This window comes from Varroa destructor, unplaced genomic scaffold (assembly GCF_002443255.2).
Source record: "Varroa destructor unplaced genomic scaffold, Vdes_3.0 BEIS01000005.1, whole genome shotgun sequence".
In the NCBI taxonomy this organism is placed as follows: domain Eukaryota; kingdom Metazoa; phylum Arthropoda; class Arachnida; order Mesostigmata; family Varroidae; genus Varroa; species Varroa destructor.
In genome coordinates, this window is record NW_019211458.1 from 34,867,743 (window position 1) to 34,890,307 (window position 22,565).

Below are 22,565 nucleotides of genomic sequence, written 5' to 3' on the forward strand. Positions count from 1 at the left end.
GCCATTTTGATCAACCGATAACTTTTTGTATTAACTCGCTATTTTTTTTAGTCTTTCTCCATGTGATAAGCGACTTTGGCTATGCCGTTAAGTCTAGGCTTGGTTTCCTTTTGACCTGGCGAATCAGGCCACTACCGCAACGATCCCCTCAACTGTCGTCACCCGTTTGCTTGTGACAACCGTCAGCCCACCCGTCTGCCCGAATTATCGAAGGCCATCTCCGTCTCTGTAGTTCACTCACTATTTGGCCGCTCCTGGAGCGGTTAGTCTCGTAAGTGGTAAGTAGCTCTTCCGCTGCTGCTCTCCTATCCGATCCGAGCCGATCAGAATCGCTGGACTGATGTGAGCAGGGCCGGCATAGACACCAGCAATGGCGGCGGCGGCGGCGGCAGCAGCTAGGACAAACAGCAGACGTTTACGAGCGCCGCCTGGCGACTGTTCGCTAAGCTCGCGCGGAGCAGGTCGCGGCGGGATGGTCCCACGGGGTGGGAGAGGGCGATCCCGATGGCAGCCAATGAGCGCGCGCCTTTCGACCCCAGCGCCTGCCCCCGCCACTGGCATGACCCAGCCTGCGACCGCCTAAAGTTAGATATACCACTTTGAACTTTGTACGCCAGCGACCGGCCGCCCTGTGGCTGCTCCGCTCGCTCTGTGGCTGCTGCGGGGTTTGTTGGTTGGTGTTGATGCTGCTGCTGCTACTGTCGTCGCGCTGAGCCGAGCCGCTCTGCGCTCTACTGTGCTGCTAACCTACGCTGGTGTGCAGGAACTGCTCGCGGCCTGCCTGGCTCGGCAGCTCGGTGCTCTTTTCCAACAAAATAGAAAGGCCGTGTTACTAACGCAACTACTACTGACACCACGAAGGCTACCTGGACGCCAATACACAATGGCACTTCACTGTTACTAACTAGTTTTACTGCAACTACGGCAAGGAAGACGACGACTAAAGACCCATCGACAGGACAAAAAGACAGGCCGTCAAGGAATAAATTTAGTGTGGTGTCCACAGACGAAAGACGGACCGGCGCGCCAGTGACATCCAGACCATCCAATGGACTGTCAAGTGATGTATACCCGTTCACCCATCCGCTCACCCACCGATCATCACCATTCAATGAATGAATGAGTGAGTGATGAAGGTACTTCATAGCGAAAAATACCGCGTTTCTACGAAACAAGTTCCAGTGACCTGGTAGAGTAGTCACTAAGCGGCGCGCAGTTAATTATTAATAGTAAGAGCGTAGTGTTTATTTCTGTTACAGTGCACACCGTCGCTGTTACTACGATGATCTTGGAAATGTGGGACATCCGCAGGCAGGCAGGCAGGCAGGCAGGCAGGCAGGCAGCCTAACTAATAACTAATGGCCGTATACATGCAGTTATTGAGAAGAAAGAGAACAACAACAACAGCAGCAGCAGCAACAACAACAACAACAATGACAACGACGGTGTAATAAGGATGATTTAATCGTGCGTCGCGACTGAAAAGAGAACAAATGACAAAAATACAGCGGCTAAATATTACTACGAGGACGACGACAACGTCTGAACGACGGTGTGCAATTAGCCCAGTACGTGAATAAGTGCAAACGGTTTAAGGTTGGTGGGAAAATAACGTGTTCAACTGAGCTGCACACTCAGATATATATCAAATTGTGTTTTCCAACAGCCTCTACCAACGGCTAAATGGAAAGTGGAGAATCCAATAATTAATTTTTTCGTCATAAGTTGCATTCGTTGTTTCACTACATGTGCGTGAATACTACAAAAGAGTGTTTTTGTGAGTGTGAGATTATTAAGTGTGGCGTGAAGTGAAGGACCTAATAATCGTCGTCATCATCATCGTCATCATCATCACCACCACCGCCATATCCTGCTCTCTCGAATATATCCTCATGCTTTATGCGTGCACCGTCAAGTTTTGTTGTTCTAGTAACGACGGAACGGCCGTACACCAAGCCGATAGCTGCTGCTACAACAACAATATAGATAAACAATCTCCACGACAATAAGAATAACAAGCGCAGCATTGTTATCAACAACAGCTCAGTATCTTGACGACAGTTCTGACGAACTTTATCATCATCATTATCTGCCGTCAACGCCGAAGTCAACGAGGTCTACAAAATCGACGTCGAAACCGAAGCCGAAAGAGACACGGGAGTGACGTTGAGCGACTGGAGCGTCTAGACGACCTCTTCCGGCGCGCGACGACGGCGCCAGCCCATAGCACCACCACTACCGTCACACAGGACCACTGTGGTGTTAGCCAACACTGATTGTCAGACGCGGGAACCCCCAGCCTCTACAGTGCTGCTGTATCAGCAAAATAGCGGCTCGGTGGCCGCTGGGATGGCGCTCGCAATGACGCCCTGGCGGGAGCCGCCGGGCCTCGGCGTGGGCGGTGTCGGCGTCGGTGTAGGTTTAGGGACGTTGGGGGAGCACGAGCTGATGGGGCTGCACCCGCATCCTCCGCAGTCCGCCACCCCCCAGTCCGACAAGAACGGGCCCACCGCGGCTCAGATGCAGGCGCATAACATCGAGTGCGTCGTATGTGGTGACAAGAGTTCTGGAAAGCACTACGGTCAATTCACGTGCGAGGGATGTAAGTCGTTCTTCAAACGTAGCGTGCGCAGGAATCTCAGCTACACCTGCCGAGGGAACAGGAACTGCCCCATAGACCAACATCACCGCAACCAGTGTCAATACTGCCGACTCAAAAAGTGCCTCAAAATGGGCATGCGCAGAGAAGGTACGCACTACTATGATCTTGCTCATTCAGGCTCCCAGGCCCGACAGAAACGGTCCCCTAAAGGGGCTGTTTCGTCTACTACGGGCCACATTAACCGATGCCATGGCAATTTTTGTTCTACTCCTCAAACAACCACAACAACAACACCACAAGATCAAACTATGACACATCTAGTGGCTTCTACAAGTTCTACTTCTCACAGCACAACTTGCTACTCGCCAACTAGGTCAACAACAAGTTATGGTCGAGTTGCGAGTTGCACTTCCTTAAACAACATGCTATTAACATCTACATCTCCACCATCCCAATTATCACCAATTCAACCAACAAGTTGCGGCACATCGATGTCCACCCTGCAACTGTTTGGGCACCTGGGCAGGATCTCGGCCCAGCTCGGCATCAGCCAGCAGGCATCAGGTCAGAGCCCGTGAATAAAGAGGATTGTACGAATCTGTGGACGCTGGACAGCTTTGAGCAATGGCTTTGTCTATCCGTAGTTTTCGTTAAAGTGCACAGCCTTCCAGCGTTTCCCAGTTTCAATGAATTTCCCTTCGATCCCCTCCTTTCCCCGTCTGGCCAAAATCCCAATCCAATTAGTTTGGTCATTAACGATGCGAGTTATATTGCCATTCCAATGGCATCACGATTACGACCCATGCAGCAGCGATGATGACGAGGACTCCATTCAGATCCACGCTTTAATGCACACACACAAAGACGCAGACATTGACAACGACTGCAAGACTCGGCAGAGTAAATTGTTTCTCTTAATTAGTTATTCTTCTAAAATCGGTGCCTACCTGATCTGCCGTCAGCTGATGCTGGAAATGATGAAGTTCGCCTGCATGTCTTTCCCGATCCGCCCACCTACCAAACACACGAAAAATGAACATATCTAGTATATTTTTAGTTACTATTGGATAGGTGTGTGTGTCCTTGCTTGACCCTATCTACATACGGACGCGAATGCATACAAGTAATATAAATGTATGCACCGAGCGGCTCGTCATTGTCAACCTTAAACGGCGAGAAGATATCATCTCCGTTAGAAGCATCGGCACTATTATGGTTTTCGCTATTATCTTGACACGCCACATATATCTCTTCATGTATGTACATAAATATAATTTTAAATAGGTGTATATATATAGCACCAGAACTAATCCATTCACCACGTACGCCAATCACCAATCAATAAATGGACGCATTTCTGCCGATGTTCGGTGCTGTTGTTATTGGTGTTTGTGCGTCAGCACGACGCGTTTTGCGGATAACCACAGACGACGTATGTACACATATATATTCGTAGATTCCAAGATCAGGATGTGGCTGCATCCATACGCACTGCCGCTGCTCTTGCTGTAGCTCTCCTCCTTCCTGCGTTAGTACAAAAAGAGTTTATGCTGATGGTAGCGGCACCGATGATTGTGGCAGTGCTTACGATGGTCGCCTATTCGACACGATTGCTAAACACAACAGCAGCAGCGGGACGCGCAATATACCCAGCTGCCGACGGTCGATCAGGCCAACTGCATCCACAGCCGCGGCTCTGCTGCCGCTGTAACAAGCGCCGGGCGTCGTGGTTTGTCTGTATCTGTATGTCAAATGGCCTGCCTGCCTGCCTGCCTGCCTGCCTGCCTGCCTGCCTGTCTGTCAGTTTGTGTGTCCGCCTACTTGTCTTTCTCTCTCTCTCTCTCTCCGTCGTTCTAGCGCTCTTCTTGTCTGTTCGCGTATTCGCTCGTTGGGTTCTGTTCTGTGTTTTTGTCGTCGTCGTTGTTGTCGTCGTCGTCAAAGTCGCTTCCTTTCGTCGTAGGGCTGTGTTGTGTTGTTAGCCGACTGTTTCGACCGCTTATCGGTCACTCGCTTCGAAATGACAGTACTTCAAATGGTGCTGCGCTTGCGATTGCGATTTCTGCTGTAGCTGCCTTTACTAGCTTTCCTCGCTTCTTTCGTTCGACCCCCGGTGCTTACGTTAATGTAGATGCTACCGCTGCCACTGTTGCTGCTACGGCTTCCAAAGACCGCTGATGACGGAGCTGCCGGTCCGCGTTTCGTTCGTTGCTGCGTTATGTGGCACGATTATTATTATTTTATTATTAGTATTTCTTCCCCGTATCAATTCTTAGTTGCGCGGTGGACGAGCCAGACCGCAGACGGCGACTGACGAATCATAGTCGTCACAGTAAGTCTGTCCTCCCTTCCTCCCCCAAGTGGATGACAGGACCAACGGCACGGGAATCAGCCGAACTCTAGCCGGAGTCGACAACAAAAAAAAAAGTTGAAATTGTTTCCACGGAACAAGGAATCGACCAGCACAGCAGCGCCGCTACTGTTGTTGGTAACAGCAGCGTATGAAATGGAAGAATAAGGAGAAGGAACCAACGAAGAAAAACGGTGAAGTGCTATCACTCTATAAGGGAAGAGGAGCGATGGTAAAGCGTGTAATTTCTCTCAAAATAGAGGAAGGGAAGTCCATATGATGGCAGCGGCGGTGGCGGTCGTGACGACGGCAGATTGGGGTTTGATCCTTTGTGCATCACTGCCTGATGCGTCTGTTCGTGTATCTGCGGTTTGCCAACTAACAAACAACGAGCGCGTGAGGTCACTGTTTCCGTTAAATATACACATAGGATAACTTTCGTACACATCGTATCCTATGTGTTGTTACATAAATATATATGCATGTATATCATATATTACAGTTCGAAGAAAATAAACGCATCAACAGGGGGACTAGTTAACTATTTTAGAAGAACTCGAAGGAAAACGGTATTTACCGCCCAGAGCAAAAAAGATTGACGGTGTCGTATCACAACACATGACATTTCGAAAATTGCTAATTATGGCGCGCTAAAATGACGAGTGGAACCAGATTTATTATACATGGTACAGGGAGGGAGGGAGGAGATGGCCTACCACGCACCCATATTTGCTATGCGTGTCAGTTTCGCACCGTGGACTAGGTTTCAATCGTTTGTTATATTTTCCAACAACCCCGCCTGCTTCATTGTTATTATTATTTACTACTTTTTATTTTTGGCGGTCATAGTCGGATTTATCGATGTGCTCGCAGGCTCGACTGGACGGAACTAAATTAGACTAGGAACGACGCAAAATAAGTGAACAATTAACATGACGCAGAAAATTTCAGCTTGGAGGCAGTTTATTTCGGACTTCAAAGGGAGTCTAGCGTTTCGACATGTTTGATGGTAGCAGGCATTTGCGATCCGTCAGGGGACCGCTACCGGAGCGCGCCTTGTTCGCGCGAAAATGAAACTTAGCAGCAGAAACGCGCCATTCGTTGTTTGCGGCTTTTGCCTGATCGTTGGTTCGCGCCATTTTACAACTCGTCTCCGTAATCCTCTTCGAGAAGAAGAAGGAGGAGGAGGAGGAGGAAGGGGAAGGGGAAGGGGAGGTGGAGGAGGAGGAGGAGGAGGAGGAGGAGGAGGAGGTGGGGAACAGGGGGCCTGTATTAGTGGTAGGGGTGGCCGTTGAAATGGCGGACCGCGTCGACCATGAGTGCTCTCGCTCTAGCAAAATTAACCTGATTCTTTGTTTTTGTAGCTGCAATGAGTGCATATAATCCATCTGTTCTGCTGGTTGCATTGTTTTGCTGTTGTTAGTAGTCGTCTCGCGGCGGAGGGCGTCCAAGAAGGGCAATACGTGTACCACGAGATCATTTGTCTGTATAGAATTGAATTGAGCACTTCAGCTTTGAATACCGATTTTACTAAGACACACAGGTGAGATGCTAGCACATCAACTGCGGGCAGGTACAACGTACTGTTATGTTAGGCAAGACAACGTTCGATGAGCTTCTACCCGTGGAAGAAAACGTGCTTATACTTTGTCATTGGCGTTAAAGGATTCCGTGTCTGTCCGGTTTAGCTAGATAGCGATAGGGTTATTTTTGTCGTCGTAACTTTCCTAACCGTATAATCGTAATATTTGACCAGGGGAGATATACGGCTTCGTACCTATGTACCGTCCAACTGTCCCACATGTTGATCTTTTCGTGATGGTTGTTACCGTCAACCGGAGACCAAAGCTATTTAGCCTGACTTCGTCTGCTTGCGCCAACCGGATAGCCGGACGAATGCGCTACTCCCATGATCGTCGTCCTACCTGCGAACAACAACAACCTTTTCAAGTATTTTCAAGCATTAAACCACGAGAAATCGTTTGAGAGGCGGTCACCCGGCCAAAGACTACTCAGCTGAGCTAAGCTAACCGCCGACCGTGGTGCGTTCATGTCACGCAAATCCGTCTTCTACGCTTCGTCAACTGGGAACTTCAGCGACAACGTCTACATACGACTGCGACGAACCAGCGGCCAAGCAACGAGCGAGCGACACGGAGACTTCGAAATGAACGAATCGTTGTCTTCCTCGGACAAGGTCGGCCCCACACGAGTGCTCCCAGCCACTACGGTTGTGCTGATGGCGGTTGTATAGTGAAAGAGGTCTATATCGCCATGCGGATCTCCTTGAGAACCGTCAGTGAGAGGGGATCGGCCAGCGAGAAGCGCTTGCGTTTCGCTTAAAGCCCAACGGGCGTCCCAGCTACAGTACAACTTTATGTTTATCGTGTGAATGGCGTTACAGTTCTCTAGTCACACAATTTATAGAACCTACAATCTGATGATGATGATCTATGCTAGAGACTTAATTCGTCTACACTATAATCGTTACTTGGCGGTTTCTGTGCTGATAAATGAAAGGGCGATGGGAGGCCATTGCCAATGCTAGTTTTACTTCAGTCCGCTGGTCAGTGTACTCATTTGTGTGACTCAAATATGATACAGGAAGCATAGGCAGTTTGAATCACACACAGCTTACTCAATCAATATTCGAATTGACGTATTTCTGAAACGCTACTCTAATTGGTTACTGGTGCGTATCACTTGACCAGTTCAGTCTCGACGACTTCACGCTAAAATACCATTAGTATATAGCCCATGTCGTATAACGGTGTACGTTCACGGATACATAACAAAGCTCGTTCTCGTCGTTGTTTATATCATCCGGGCCTGTCACCCTAGCAGCGTTCTTCATGTACTTCCTCCCAGACATAACACAACGCATCGCATCAGATGGAACAAGCATTGTGTTTGTGGGAGGTTAGAAATCTCTTGCACTCTTGGCGAACTGGGACCGGGAGGTGTGGGGCACAAAGAATAGATTCTTGGTGTATGTGCGTGTGTCCATGTTGTAGCAATGTAGTTTCAGTGTTAGCCATTTATAAATGGGCTGTCAATGGCAGCCCTTTGCTACTACCGACGGTGAGTCTTGTCGTTCTCTCGGTTGGGTCGTCGTAGCCGCTTCAACGGCGCCACTGTGAACATCGCGCGTACTGTCAGCGTGCGGCGGCCCTATCCAAACACCTTTCGACTTCCTCCTGCCAGCGGCCGTCGTCTCAATTTAATATAAATTAATAGCTTAGACACAGCGAGGCAGACAAGCTTTACCAGTCTGTCGACACTGACATCGGCGGCTGTTCTCGCCGCTCGTATAGTTGCATCCACCACTCTTATCAGCGCTACTGCTTTATGCTGTTACTGCTCCCCGTTGCTTAGTCAAGTGGTTTGTTGTTGTCTGGTCGGATCGTCGTACTATAACAGCAGTCGTAGCAATGCGTGTCCTGCTTCGGTCGCCACCGTCATAACCGCTGCCCCTGCTGCTCAGGTGACAATCGTAACGATGCTCATTTACTCTATTCGACCGTTCAGCGGACCGGGCAAGTCACCGATTCGCCCCGTCTGGATACGTGAGCTTATTTTGGCCGTGTAAGCTCGTTGTGTGACAGCGATGGCCACCCCCGCCTCACTCGATTATGACCGCAACTTGCTGCCTGTTGGCCTGGCCGTCTATTTGTCCTTCTGTCTGTTTACCTGTCTACCTGTCTGCGTTAACACCGAAGGCTCGAACGGCTGCAATAACGAAAGCAGCTGGCAAGTCAATGAGACACATTCTGCTGCTCGAGAAATCATCCTTTATGATACAAATGATCATATGGACCAGAGCGCAATGTCACTATTATCGTCGTAGTTACTATTAGGTAACATCAGCGCCTATTTTCTAAATCCGTATTTTAGCTAGCAAACTATTTTTACCATACGTGGGCAACATCGCGGACATATCAGTTATTGATTTTGCCCCATTGTTAGATTAATGGAGCCGTTGAGAGAGGACGTTACCTTGTCAGCAAAGCGGAGCCACACTGAGGTCGAATAAGTACGTTCGAGAGACACCTATAAGTTACATAACTAGTATTGGGTCTTAATACGGCACTTTTAGAAAAGCCGTTCGCTGGTGGTAGTACGGTGCCCAGTGAACGAGTACTGAAGCACTAATCAGCTTATTATGAAGTGTCGATATTCAGGAACACACATACATTAACCTAAAGATGAACCGATTCATTCGTACGCTAAGTATTAGTATGGTAACCCAGCTTACTTACGTTTTGTAGGTCGGATAAATTCCATGAGAATTGCGCCGGCAATCAGTTGTGTTACTGTATAAGTGTGTCTCATGAATGTGAATTTCCGGCAAAAATTTCAAAAAATCAATAAAAACTATGTAATAATTTATGTCCGCCGAGGTTTTTAGAGTCTTCTGTCTGAAATGGACTTACCGGCCAGTTGTGCGGAGCGCGCAGTGAGTGCTGCAGACTATCAAGGTGGAACACAGCAGCGGCCATGGGAAGTCCTCATGCGATTTTCTTGTATATAGTTGGATCGAATCTGGATGCAAGCAAAAGAAGTTACCTTTGCATGCAAGTGCCTCGGACAGTGGCAACTATGGGTGGTATTCGCGACTTTCGAATGAAAAATGACCAATCTCCATAGATGGTCCAGGTTCGTTGTGGGGGTTGTCGGCTCGTTTGAATCGACTGAGTGGCCATACAGCCGGCCTTATGCGGTCAAAAGCCACCACTACGAACTCAAGTACTGCGCTATGGCCAACTGTAGGTATGCAGCTTGCGGATCCTTCATGACGAAGCTGGCTTAGCTTAGCTGGCCTAGCTGCCCTACTCTCTAGCTACCGCTACTCCTGTTGGACTACAAAACGAAACAGACTGTAGTTCAAAATCGTGAGACTCTATCCCCGCACTCCCAAGTCCACCCGTAACCCCTCGCGCAGATGCTGCCCCAGCAAGAGGGCAATGATGAATTTAAACTCAGGCTTAGTCTCTTCATACTGGGCTTCTATGCAGCTCATGTTAATGGTGGTCATGATGATGATGATGATAAAAGCCGAGTTCGTCGTGGTCGAAACTAGACAGTAGCACGCTCTTCTTGAGGCTGGCGATCCTCCTCCATCCAGCCTTGTGTGCTCATGTGAGGTGTTGCTCCATGAGTCACTGAAGCTGCTGCGGCCCTTCGGCCTCCTCACCTCTCGTCCTATTGCCGCCGACCGCTACCGCTTCTGCTGTTGCCGGGATCCCGGCGAAGAGGAGCTTGAGATCCGCGACACGCGACAAGATCCACGAGTCGCGCCGCCGATAAGTTTTTAGGCCGACCGCAGTTGCAGTAGTTGAAGCAGCCTAGACGCCGCTGCCTGTCGTGCCATCCAGGCCGTAGTCATTGCGCAATGGAGCTGCTGCTCATTCACTATAGCAGCAGCGGTACAGCGCGACCGTCGCCAAACCACCGCCATCACCATTTCACCTCTACAATCAGGCGAGCGGCAGCAGCGGTCGCTGTGGTTCGCGGTTGTGGTGGCTTCACGATGGTATCAATGATGGTTGCGCGGACCCCTCAGCGACTACGACAAAATAGGAGACACACTCGGCGGAGTCCTTGGCGCGATGGATAACGCCGGGGTCTGAGCGAGTGAGCGACAGGCACAGGCACAAGGGGACGAGGGGTGTAAAGACCTCCGTGGGGAGCAGCGAATGTAAACAGTGCAGCTGGTGTCCCATAGTCGGCGGCGGCGAGTGCCGTATGACCGATACCAGCAGAGAAGGAACAGGCGCAGTATTATCGCCAACATCAGCCTCACCAACCACTACATCGTCATCATCATCATCATCGCGATGATGATCAGGACCACATCACCATTATCATGGGAAGTAAAAGTTGGACTAGTAGAAATCATAGTGGCAGTCCCACAAGTACTAGTGGCATAGCAGCCATTGAGAGAGGGCTAAGGTAAACATCAAAGTGCCATTTGTCGGCTTGAGTCGAGTCGGCACGGAGACCACGATGACGCGATGGCGACAGCAGTGGCATCAGCAGCAGCAGATCATTTCGATCTTCTCCGGCGGAATGGAAGAACACACAAACGGATGAGCGAAAGAAGAATCTCACTCTTCCGTTGCCAATGGACAAACAGTCCCATCGACGCCGCTCAAGGGATTAGCTGATTTCAGAAAAAAAGAAGGAAGGAACAAACAAAAAAGACGGAAGATAGAAAAATGTACCGTATATCGATATTTCTTTTCTGTCCGATCAAACCGAGCAGAAAGGGTATCTTTATTATTCTACCTGTCCATAGATGCACCACGGTATCTACGATATTGAACGCTCTGGATTAAGTCATGCTTGGCCCTTACGCCTCGTGGCTGGGTGGTCTAAGCTCGGATAGTGAGCGGCTTAAGGTTAGCTTCTTTGGCTTCCAATACATACATACACACGCACACACAGATGCACATGCAGATGACAAGTATATCCAGCAGACTGATAGATATTGTAAACGGGTGTCATCTGGGTAGGAGCTGTGGTGAGCATTTCTCGCTACGGACTGTCAGACATTTAAACATTTCATATATATGTGTGTGGACGATACAATAAGGAGAATACTGTTCGCGAACGGCACTTGATTGGGCGGCCGCTTACTTCCTCTACGTTTTACCAAATCTTTCGGTTACACTTATGAGCAGCCCCCCCCCCCTCCCTATGTCTCTCTCTCTCTCTCTCTCTCTCTCCATATGTATATATATATATCTCCAAGCCAGTCGAGTTGAACGAAGGAGTGCACCTGTTAATATATGAGTAGCATCATCTACGTTAGGTTTAAGTTGCTGTGGTTTTCTTTATCTATTTCTTTTCTCCTGAATACAAGCGCACGGTGTTGTATTTGTCGTCTGCTATAACAGTGACGAGTTTAGCCACCTGCTGTTGCCGATATTGGTTTTGTTTGATAGCGACGAAGTATTGTAGTTCCGTAGATGGGGAAGGCGCTACCACTACATTTGCTCCTGGATGCGCTAGCGGCAGCGGTGACGGTAGTGGTGCCGATGGTGACGCCAGGGGTCGTCCGTTGCTTGACCCCGAGCGCTTGTTCGTTCGTTCACTGACTAGATGGCTGACTTACCAGATCGTCGCTCACCAACCGATCTTGATCTTTTTTCACCGTTGTGGTGCAACTGCCGCTCCGTCGTTACGGCCGCTGTCGTCGCCACAGCATCAGCAGCAGCGCGATTTCCCCTGTACTCTCGACGTACCTACTGGCACCAGAATTCTTTTGCGTTTTGCTGTTGTTGTCTACGGCTGATGCTGATTTTACTGCTGTTTTTGGTCCTGCTGCTGCTGCTGCTGCTGCTGCTGCTGCTGCTGCTGCTAGACACTGTTGCATAGCGGTGTAACTGGCGCACCATTCTAAACCTTTCACTCGACTGGCTCACTTAGCAAACGCTGCGTTGCAACACTAGCATCGTGGCCAGCCAGCCAACCAACATTGCTTTATTATATATGTTGCGTTATGCTGCTGCGTACGGTAGGTCAGCTGCTGCTGTCGCTGTTGTTGTGCTGTGTCCTCGTGACGCTTCGTCGTCTCGGCTCTTTCTGCTGCTACTGGTCCTTTACTTTTTTCGGCTGGACGCGAGGCGGTTGGAGGGACCGACCGTCGTCTGCCCGTGCTGATGCTGCTAAATGTCCAACACCAGCACGGGAATGGAAGAGTGACGAAGCGATGAGCAACGACGACGGCGGTGGCGGTGAACACGACGCTCTCAAAGCGACGACCACAGAAAAAAAAAACAAGAAACAGAGAACAGGGGAGAGGGTGAGCGGATGTATAGGTAAAATACATACGATGAGAAGCGGTTTGCTGAATGCACAGCCCGTACCGGCATTAGCTGCAGAATTATAGATTTGAGGGAGCAGCAGCGCCAGACAGGCACAACGCCATCAAAATTCACAGACATCGGTGCTACATCCGATACACAGGCATGTCTCAAAGGCAGCCAGAGTAAAAGCAACGCGTTTCAAAGGCGACGCGCGCCCTATCCCTGCCCCTTCACTCCTGGGCAGTTCCTCGACGCTTGTGGCCGTTTAGACCCAATAGAACAACGCTCTTCGGATGGGCTCCATACATACCTATGCCTACCTACTAATATCGGCGCATTCACTCTCGTGAACAAGCAGACATGCAACGTAACCACGGACAGATTGATATCGTCAGAGTTCACCTGATCACACTGTAGACAGAGACAGACGCTCCGACGAAGGATATACGTGCGTCCTATACATTTATGAATATCTATATTAGACTGATAAATACAAACGAGCGATAAGGTGAGAAACAAACTTACAGACTGAAAAAGCAGAAATGTGTACATACACAAATAAGAACATCTTACATTTTTATCTATATATTGTATACCTGAAAAGCCCGTTCAAATAGCAAAGACCTTTGATTTGCCTTAGTCACTTGGGACTGGGACAAAAGGACAGAGTACAAGCTAAACGATCGAACTATTCGAAATTATATTTTCTGCATGTTCGCGCTTGTTTCGTATAGGTAACGCTATACTTTAGTTTCCATTTGCCATAAAATAATAACAAGCGAATAATTAACAACTGTTGCAACAATTAACAACAACTGTGGCAGTTCTGCCGTTATCAGCTTACAAACACCATATATGTATGTACGTGTATATATATATATACATATACGCTGACTTATTTAAATGTGGCATATTTAACTCATATGGCAAAACCGGGTGCGCGCTCGTCGCGATCAGTATTACGTAGAGACACTACGTTTGGGTCGCGCTTCGGTTCATAGATTATTTTTGCACGATGTCTTTCTTACTATAGAACTCTTCTGGATTCAAAGTACTCTAGTTGTGGCCCCAGTCTATTTTTGCAGAACAACTACTGAGAGATTGCAGTACTGATCGATAGCATAACTGTATAACACTGCTATTATCATTGTTCTTGGTGAGCAACATATAGGACAGGTATATTTCATAAGCGTCCGGTTTGCAGTAATGTCCTCAACTTTCGCATGTACTTGTTTCTGTCTCTTTTTGTCCACGTGATTTTGCAGCGGTTCAACGCGGTCGTGTACCGCCTTCATCCCACGGCGTCGTTGCTGGCGGGGGCCCTACTGGCGGTGGCGTTCCGGTGGTGGTTCCATCCCTCCCTGGGCAGATGCCCGCCATCGCTGCGTTGGCGAACGGTTCTTCGGGGGCAGCGACGCCGTCATCGTCTTCGGACGGCTCGCCCCCCCAGCACCCGCCCACCCTCAACGGTGCGTCGTACCTTTCCAGCTTTGTCTCGTTGCTGCTGCGCGCAGAACAGTCGTATCCCCACTCGAGGTTTGCGCCTGGTATGGCCGGCCAGAACAACGCGATTATGGGCGACATGTGCGAATTGGCCGCCAGGCTGCTCTACTCGGCTGTCGAGTGGGCTCGAAATATCCCGTTCTTCCCCGAATTGCAGGTCACCGATCAGGTGGCGCTACTGCGGCTCGTTTGGAGCGAGCTGTTCGTGCTCAACGCGAGTCAAAGCTCGATGCCGCTGCACGTAGCGCCCCTGTTGGCGGCTGCGGGCTTGCACGCGTCGCCGATGGCGGCCGATCGCGTCGTCGCCTTCATGGACCACATCCGGATATTCCAGGAGCAGGTCGAGAAGCTCAAGGCGCTCCATGTCGACGCCGCCGAGTACTCGTGTCTCAAGGCGATCGTCCTCTTCACAACAGGTAAGAAATAGCGCAATAATAGGTACCCATTTCTAGGCACAGATGTAACTGGACGCAACATTTATAGCAATATAGTATTCTGTTAACTGGTTCTACACTACAACAACAACTACACTATTCAATGTTCTCCGATTTCTTGCAGCAGCTATTGCTGCAGCTGTGCTTTTCTTGAGAGCTTCTATTCCTTTTCGCTGGCTGCCATGTTGCGAGTAGTTCCTGGTATACCATGCCGTCTTCCTTCTTCAGCACAGTCCGGCCCAACTTGCTAAAATCGCTCGGAATAGAGCTTAACGCAGAAGCGATTCCCGTTCTAGCCCCTGTCCACTTATCCCAGGACCACCCACTTGTCCAGGCAGTCCGCTGCCGTCGCCGTCACCACCTCTATAAAGCCTTGCCATCGCTTCCTTGTCGCCCTTATGACACTGGCCATCAGTATAACTGAACCTCTTCGTTGTCCGCCTGTCTTTTCTTCTTTTCCTTGTTCTCCCCCGCCTTCCAGTCCCCAAGACAAGTATCTATCCGTTGCTTCTCCGGAGTTCATCTATTTTGGCTCTGTCATGTATTCAGCTTTTCTACCACTGCTGGGCCTGCTATGACTCTCGCGAGTTGCGACGCTCCTTACACTGGAAGGCGCAAGGACTAAGACGACACCCTCGCCGCCACATGGACCGCCTCCTTCCTTTTATGATGACACTTTAAGAGTCCCCGAAGAGCTTGATGGGGGCTAGAAGTAGGTGGAAAGGGGGTCCTTAGGGTGGGAAACGGCGGGTGTAAATGGAGGCGCTTAGCGTGCGCCGTCCGCTAAGGAGAGTGGTCCTGGCAAGGGCACGTTCTTCTTGTCTTACCACAACTCTGTTCAGCAGCCCCCCCCCCCCCCAATCTAGCGCCTGATTCCTCCCAGCTCTGTCAACTTTGCCCTTACTCTCGCCGGTACCGAGCGATACGAGCGCTTCCTCGTGCACTGGACGCCTACCCAGAAAGTTTGCCGCGATTCTGTCTGCGTGCAAATCGACTGATAGGACGAACATGAAAAGTCGAAAAGCTTGCAGTAATAGAAACTGGAGAAACATAAGGAATTATTGTTTTATTCCCATAAAATTTAACTCGTTATTAACCCTTTATTGGTAGCGCTGTAAGGTGTCGTATGTGTTACTACCTATGTACGAGCATATGCTCATGACATTAGACGAGACATTATTTCATAACGTTTTCATTCTAATGAAAGCATAACAGAGCACGAATGACAGAGTATCCTGCAGCATTGCAAATCGATAGCGTCTTTTTTAGTCCGATCTCAACGGTTCCCAGCTGAGCAGAATTGAAAACAAAAAAAGTTTGAAAAACGACGTTCTAGCAATTTTGTTGCCATGTCAATATCCTAAGAAAAGTTATGCTATGTAAGCAATCATACAGGGTGGGATTAAATGAGAAGTATTTCCTGTCACAAAGCCGAATACGTTCTTGGAGTCACAAGATCTGTAGGCATATTTTGTATTTCAACAGTTAACCGTTTCTGAAATACCTGCTTCAGACATCTAAGACGATCTCATTCTTGCACCGGACTTCAGTGAGCTTTCATAAAGACGTAGGCCACCCATCAGCGCAGTCTCATCAGGGTAGAGAAGAGCTAAAGTTAGACGTACCATGCTGCCACTGTAGAACTACTCGTGTATAAAACGTCGTATGCTCATAGTTGTACCGATGTATCGTACGTATACCGTACCAATCGAATATGAAAGCCAGTACGGTTCGCGGAATGCCTGACCCCCACCTTCAATCTTTGTCGGCCAACTCGTTTCAACATCACCACGGTCGCCGTCGCCGTCGTCTGGAGCTGCGACTGACTGTGCCAGCGACGCAACAAGCCAGTCAAAGCAGGCAGAGTTAGGTTTCGGTCAGGCGCGAAGCCGCCGGCGTTCATTTCTTCGCTGCTGCTTCCTTTGCTGGTCCCGTCGTTTTGGGGCGTGTTTTTCTCCTGCTGAGCGACCCCGCCAGGTCCGGGCCACACCTCAATCCGAAGTCGTTTGACTTCGAAAACTCTGCCCCAGTACCCCACGAAATGCGCGCGTTCCGTATGATGACTCGGCAAAACCCACACTCACCCACTTCTTCGTTTTCTCCTTCTGTGCCCCACAAATTAATGGCCAAATCGACACAACAGAACTTCGATGTTCATCGTTGCCGATCTGCCATCCTTCTTCGAGACCCTCCGATACCCCAGCCCGCGACATCCACTAAAGAATGCGGCACAAAACGCATCTACGAACTATATTTCATCAGGAATAGGTCCCTCGTTGACGGCGGTGAGATCGCCGTTGTCCACACGCTGTTACTGGTATTAGATTAAACTCTCCACGTAGCGATTCGTACCAGTTTCACGGCCTATTGTTGGACAGTTACGGGTAACTGCATGGCAATTGATTCCCTATTACGTATCTGTGAAACGACATAGGTATTATGGGTAGTGGATATTTAAGTACATGGGCTCTAGATCACTATGAAAATCAGATTCTCGTGCTGAATGAAGCAAAAAGGTTAAAGCATCAGAAAACTGTACCTCATATAATTTTGAACCTGTGCACATTTGATAACCTGCCGAAACAAGCGCCGGAGCCCCGCCAAGGTTATGACGTCTGGCCCGTCTGACACCGAAACGGCTTGAGTCCGAACTGCGGTTCCGCAGTCTGCATACGTAGCTGATCATGGGGCAAACTGTCTTTTTGCTCGACTGAACTGACACGCCCCCATTACTCTCCAACCCCGTTGTGGACGAATTTGTGAACTAGTATAGGCATTAGCCTGTGGCATCGTTCCTCCTTCAGGTTTCAACTCCACTAGCGTCGCGCCTTCGAGGAACACCAAGGCCTCGTAAGAGTGTCGACTGAAAGAACACCGCTCGGTGTCGCGACCGTCTACGGCCCACGCTCTACGGATAAGTATGAGCGGTGCGGTCGTATTTTTGAGAAGAACATCATTCCGAAACTAGCTTTTATTATCTATCGGCGGCCAGCTATGTAGACGAGTTTTACTGGTTAACCTGTGATTATCCATATTAGCATATAGGTACACATACACGCACGCACATCCATATATGATTACAACAAAGATCCAACCTGAGGTCTATAACTGGACAAGAGCAAAGTGGTCTTCTACTTCGCAGGTGCATGCTGCTTTTTTAGCGGTAGGAATGGATTTCGTTATCCTTAAATTTTTATTCGGATACCGTTTTGGCTACGTGTTGCCTGCCTGCGGTGTGCATGGGCCTATGGCAAGCCAACTATTCAATCTGAATAATTCACCTATCTGCTTATTATCCCGTACCATTTTTTGTCCTACGATCCTATGTACTGAATAGTCTATGAGGTAAACTATCGCCATGCTGTTGACGTTGTTGTCCATTATTGCTCCTGCTGCTGCTTCTGTTATTTGTGGCATCTTACGTGAGCGACGCTCCATCAGCGTCGTAACGCTTACCTCACCAAACACGGGGATCTCCTCCGACTGTTTCTAGTACCGTTTCTTGTTCCCCTTTTAACTTGTTCGTCACCGTTCTCTTCTGTGCCTGTTGCTACTACTACGGTTTTGCTTTTTTCTGCTTTCTGTCAGCACCGGCTACTCACTCGTCCACATGCACGAGCATACACACAGCCACGTTCATTATATATATGTGTGTGTATACGTCTATTCTGTAGGCAAGAAGGCAGAAAGTCTACTTGGTTCCAGTTGTTGTTGTCACTGTCTGTTGTTGCTGCTGCTGCTGCCGCCGCTGCCGCCGTTGTTTCATCGCGGCGCATCACGGACCTTTGGCCCTCGCGTTCACCCACTCACAGCCAAGCTTTCAACCCGTAAGCCAAAGCGCTATGTGCCATGGTTTAGAGGCAGTACAACACTGTGTAGAGTGACCATTATCCAGCTCTATCGTCCTGATCCGACTCCCTTTGCTGCTCCGGTGGGGTCCTGCGTCTAAAGCAGCGATAGCAGTTACCATTTCGTACACCGGATGAACAGACCAGCGACAGCAACAAGACGTAATGATAAAACCGGCCGCTTTCCGCTGCTGGCAGTTGCGCGCGCTCACTGCAGCAACAATCCTTCAGCAGAGTCTGTGTTCCTGTGTCTGAGTGTCTGTCTTTTATTTTTCTTTTGCTGCTTCGTCTGTCTTCTGCCTTCTGCTGACTCCCTTCGTTCTTCGGAACGTTGCTTCGTTCTGTTCGTTTCATCTCTTTGTCTGGCCGTCGTTTCGAAATACGTTTTTAACGATACGCGCGCTCTCCGCGCAGCTGAGCATCACATGGAGTGCTGCTGTTATGGCAGAACAGTGCTGCGGTTTCTGAGGGCCGTTGCGCTCCATTGTTGTAACAACAACAACGAACCATACCCAGCAAAGCAATATCGTAAGAAGTAGAAATCGTAGCAGTACTAGTGGGGTAGCAATGAAGTCTAGAAGCTGGCATTCGGAACATTTGTGGTGACCGCTAACGTCTTCGCGGTACGACTGAAACTGCTGATACTGCCCGGTGGCCGCTGGGCTGTTCGTCGGGCCGGTGGGTCGCTCCTGCCAATACTGGGACCTAGCGCTAAATTAAGTCTCCGTCACAAAGCACGTTCGATGAATAGGACTACATGAACACAAAATTTGAGACGTTTTCTTCTGTAGATAAGGATAGCATCCAGTTTTGTGCGTGTACATGTTTACCTTCTAGGGAATGAGGTATGCAGTTGGTAGGGAGCAACAATAAGCCTACCGACCTGTACTTTGCCTCTGTGCGAATGACAAACGAACAAATACGCAACGTCAACACAAGCAATCAATTCAATTTTCGCTAGAGAACAGGGTTAGTGTTGGCTGGTGTTTAGCTGGGGATGCTGTGGAGGTGAGTGCTCCAGTCTAAACATACGTAGTACGGCGGCATCCGCTCACCATCGCGGCCATTCTTGTCGTGCTACCCTATTTTATATTAATGCTTCTGTCCAACTCGAATTACTCGTCGTAATGAACATCATTCAAGCTAGCATTGACATAGCTCTCAGCACATAAAAGTGTCTTCTTTTTTTATCTATTTCTCCTTTAGTGGTCATCGTCGCCATTATCATTATTAGAACCATCATTATGATCACTATTAACAACAACAACAAAGATCGCAATTTGAGCGGGCAACAAATAAGCGGTGGCGGCAGGAAACGATTCAACGACAACGTCAAAGCTAGCTATACGGCTGTTATACGACAGGAGCGATCGCTACTTTCAACTTTTACCCCTTTTACCTGTTTGATACCTTCGGTTGTTACCGCTGATAGTGACGCTGCTACTGCTGTGGATGGTGACGATGACTGTGTGTCACCTGAGAAGTACCTGCACATGGTGAATTCTTATGTGCGTCTAGACTATGATGGTTTTTCCACGATCGGTATCCGTAGACATGCGTGCATAGGAAGACCGTGTGCGGGTCTCTTTTCTATTTTTTTTCTATTTCCTTTTAGTCTTCTTCTGTGTGTTTACTTTCGGCGTCTGACAGCCACTGCAACGTAGAGTAGTCAGCAGTCGTCCTCGACATTATCAGCGCACCGCAGTTGCCACTCGTGCGTTTCGCTTACTGCCGCTGCCGTCGTCGTCGCCGTCGCCGCCGCCGCAGTCGGCGTCATTGTCGTTTTGGTGGTATGAAGAAGCCGTAGAGTTCACGGTAATGGTGCCTTGAGAATGTTAACCAGGATCACCTCACCATCATCATCAATACGCATGCTGCTACCAGCGTCAGCACCGGCAGTGCGCTTACAATCACCACTGCCACTCTTATTGCTACAACTGAGCTACGGAACGGCGGCAGCGGCGACGACGACGACGGCGGCGGCGGCCGCGGCGGCACAATGAGTGACCCAGACCATCGTGCGGGAGGGGCGGGAGGTGAGTCGGCAGATAACTGTGACCTCTTTAACACGAGCGCAAGCAGCAAACGCGACAAGCGGGCTGACGCACAAACCTACGGATTTCTATAAACGAACGTCCAACGGAACCGTCTCTGTTCTCTCGCCCAGTTTTACTCTGTTGTCTGTCTGTCTGTCTGTCTGTCGGATAAGGCTAGTAAGAGCAACAGCAGTAGCCGCCGCCGTCGTCGTCGAGGATCAACAACGCCAAAAATTGCGCCAGCAATGATAGCGACACGTACAGCAGCGTGGCGACAAAACGATGCAAAGGCGTTACTACTAGCTCTTGTCGCTATTACAGCTTCTTCAACAGCCAACAAACCCGCGGCTCCGATTGTGGTTGATTGTGGTACCGCCGCCGCCGCCGCCGTCGCTGCTGCATCTGAAACGGCTGTTAGCACACGTCGCAAAGCCGTCATTATGGCCACCATGTGGCGTGCCCCCGGTTCGGCACAAAACAAGCTACAGGAAGCGAAAACGATTACAAACAAGCCCAGCACAAAGCAAATGATTCTATGGTCGAAGCACGAACCGAGCTACGTAGAATAATAAATAAATAGATAGGTGGCCACTGTGAAAATCAAGCAGGCGATAGAAAGCGACGCATGTCGGAATGGTTAAGTAAACGCGATGCACGAGTGACACTTTTAACAAACACTCACTTTCGAGCGATGGCAACTTAGGTGATGATTAATCGCTCACTATTTGGCCCGATTCAGCCTTCTACCGTTCTAGTGACATTTTGGGTTCCCAGACCTTAGCTACTTGATCTAGATAGTGTTTACATTTACTGGCGACAAACTGTGCAATAATTTTCTTTCCCGCCGTCCCCTCGTACGGTTCTGTCTCCTGAGGTAGTTAAACCAGCGGACAAAGTACGAAGTGTGTGAGAATGCCCGTCACCAATTGGACTTGGCCAGCGAAAACTTCCATGTTCGGCTGGGAGTTGTTGGTTAAACATTCACATGGTGCAATTTAAAATTGCTGGTCATTACAAATTCGTTCGTTTGTGTTACTTCTGAAGATGACTGTAGCTGACTGACATTGACTGCCGGTCCTCGAAGGGGAGATATGATAAATTAAGGCCAATAAACTCTGCGTGTCTTAGAGACCTGCGATACGAATCCGAATATTATAGGTCGGCTAAATGTATGAAGCATTTTTGTTCAGATTCATTTAAAAAACGTATGCTCGAATTGTACGGTGATAAATATGCTCAACTTACTTGCAATGATCTAATACAACGGAGTCATCGACATCGATTGCCGGCTGGATTTCTCTGTATAGGTATATAGAAAAATAGACCATTTTCTTGAAGCGAGCTTCTCCCAGTTTTCAACTGAGCTCGTTTCGAGAGGGGAACATATGTAAACGAATCTGGCCTTCGTAGAACGGTCGCCAGTTTCGCGTGGCCTCCGTTCGCTGATGAGTACTCCTGTCAGTCCTTCCAATCCGAAGTGGTGAAAGTTATTTCAGAAAAGATGCTTACTGAGCTTTATCACCATGATCATTCAGCAGACTAGATAGTCTGCTGGATAGGTGGGCATTTTAAACGAGGTACACGTTCTTGAACTCATTTCAATAGAACGATCTGCATGTTCTCTAGTTAATAAAAATATAATGATCAAAGGAAAAAAGAGAACGAATCTTGGATGGCACTTGGAACTCGCCGTGAACGAACGTCCCCTTTTGCTTTCAGTAGCTTAGCAGTATTAACGTCAACTGGAACGGTAAGGCCATTTCTTCACCAATCATTAATTTCTACCCACAAATGCACAGATACGTGATATTGCTTACCATGACAATAAGGACAGTTACCTCTGTGTCGTGTGGTGTCCCCAGACTGGTTTCCGTTGCTTCGGCGGCCCTCGCCACCGTAATGACAATAACTTCTGTTATGATCACGTGTTATTATAAGCCTGTTACGTTATATTTAGTAACACATTGGCTTATTTACTTTAAAA

At 49.0% G+C, this 22,565-nt stretch overlaps 1 protein-coding gene and 1 long non-coding RNA gene across 4 annotated transcripts in view; one reads left to right on the plus strand and one right to left on the minus strand.

Annotated features, from left to right (window-relative positions):
* Positions 1-22,565, minus strand: part of LOC147755603 (uncharacterized) — a 72,394-nt gene that overhangs the window by 40,579 nt on the left and 9,250 nt on the right. Inside the window, exon 2 of the long non-coding RNA XR_015328371.1 lies at positions 3,550-3,616. This is a non-coding gene — a long non-coding RNA (uncharacterized LOC147755603). The remainder of the gene's footprint in view (positions 1-3,549; positions 3,617-22,565) is intronic.
* The window catches only part of svp (COUP transcription factor 2), an 81,796-nt gene continuing 59,719 nt past the window's right edge, over positions 489-22,565 (plus strand). Inside the window, exons 1-2 of one of the 3 annotated variants that reach the window (XR_015328370.1) lie at positions 489-3,166; positions 14,026-14,679. Coding sequence is in view for 2 of the 3 variants with exons in the window: in XM_022808280.2 (XP_022664015.1) it covers positions 2,350-3,166; positions 14,026-14,679 (1,471 nt within the window). In the remaining variant the exon portion in view is untranslated. The remainder of the gene's footprint in view (positions 3,167-14,025; positions 14,680-22,565) is intronic. The other 2 variants (XM_022808280.2, XM_022808281.2) reach the window with 2 other exon arrangements.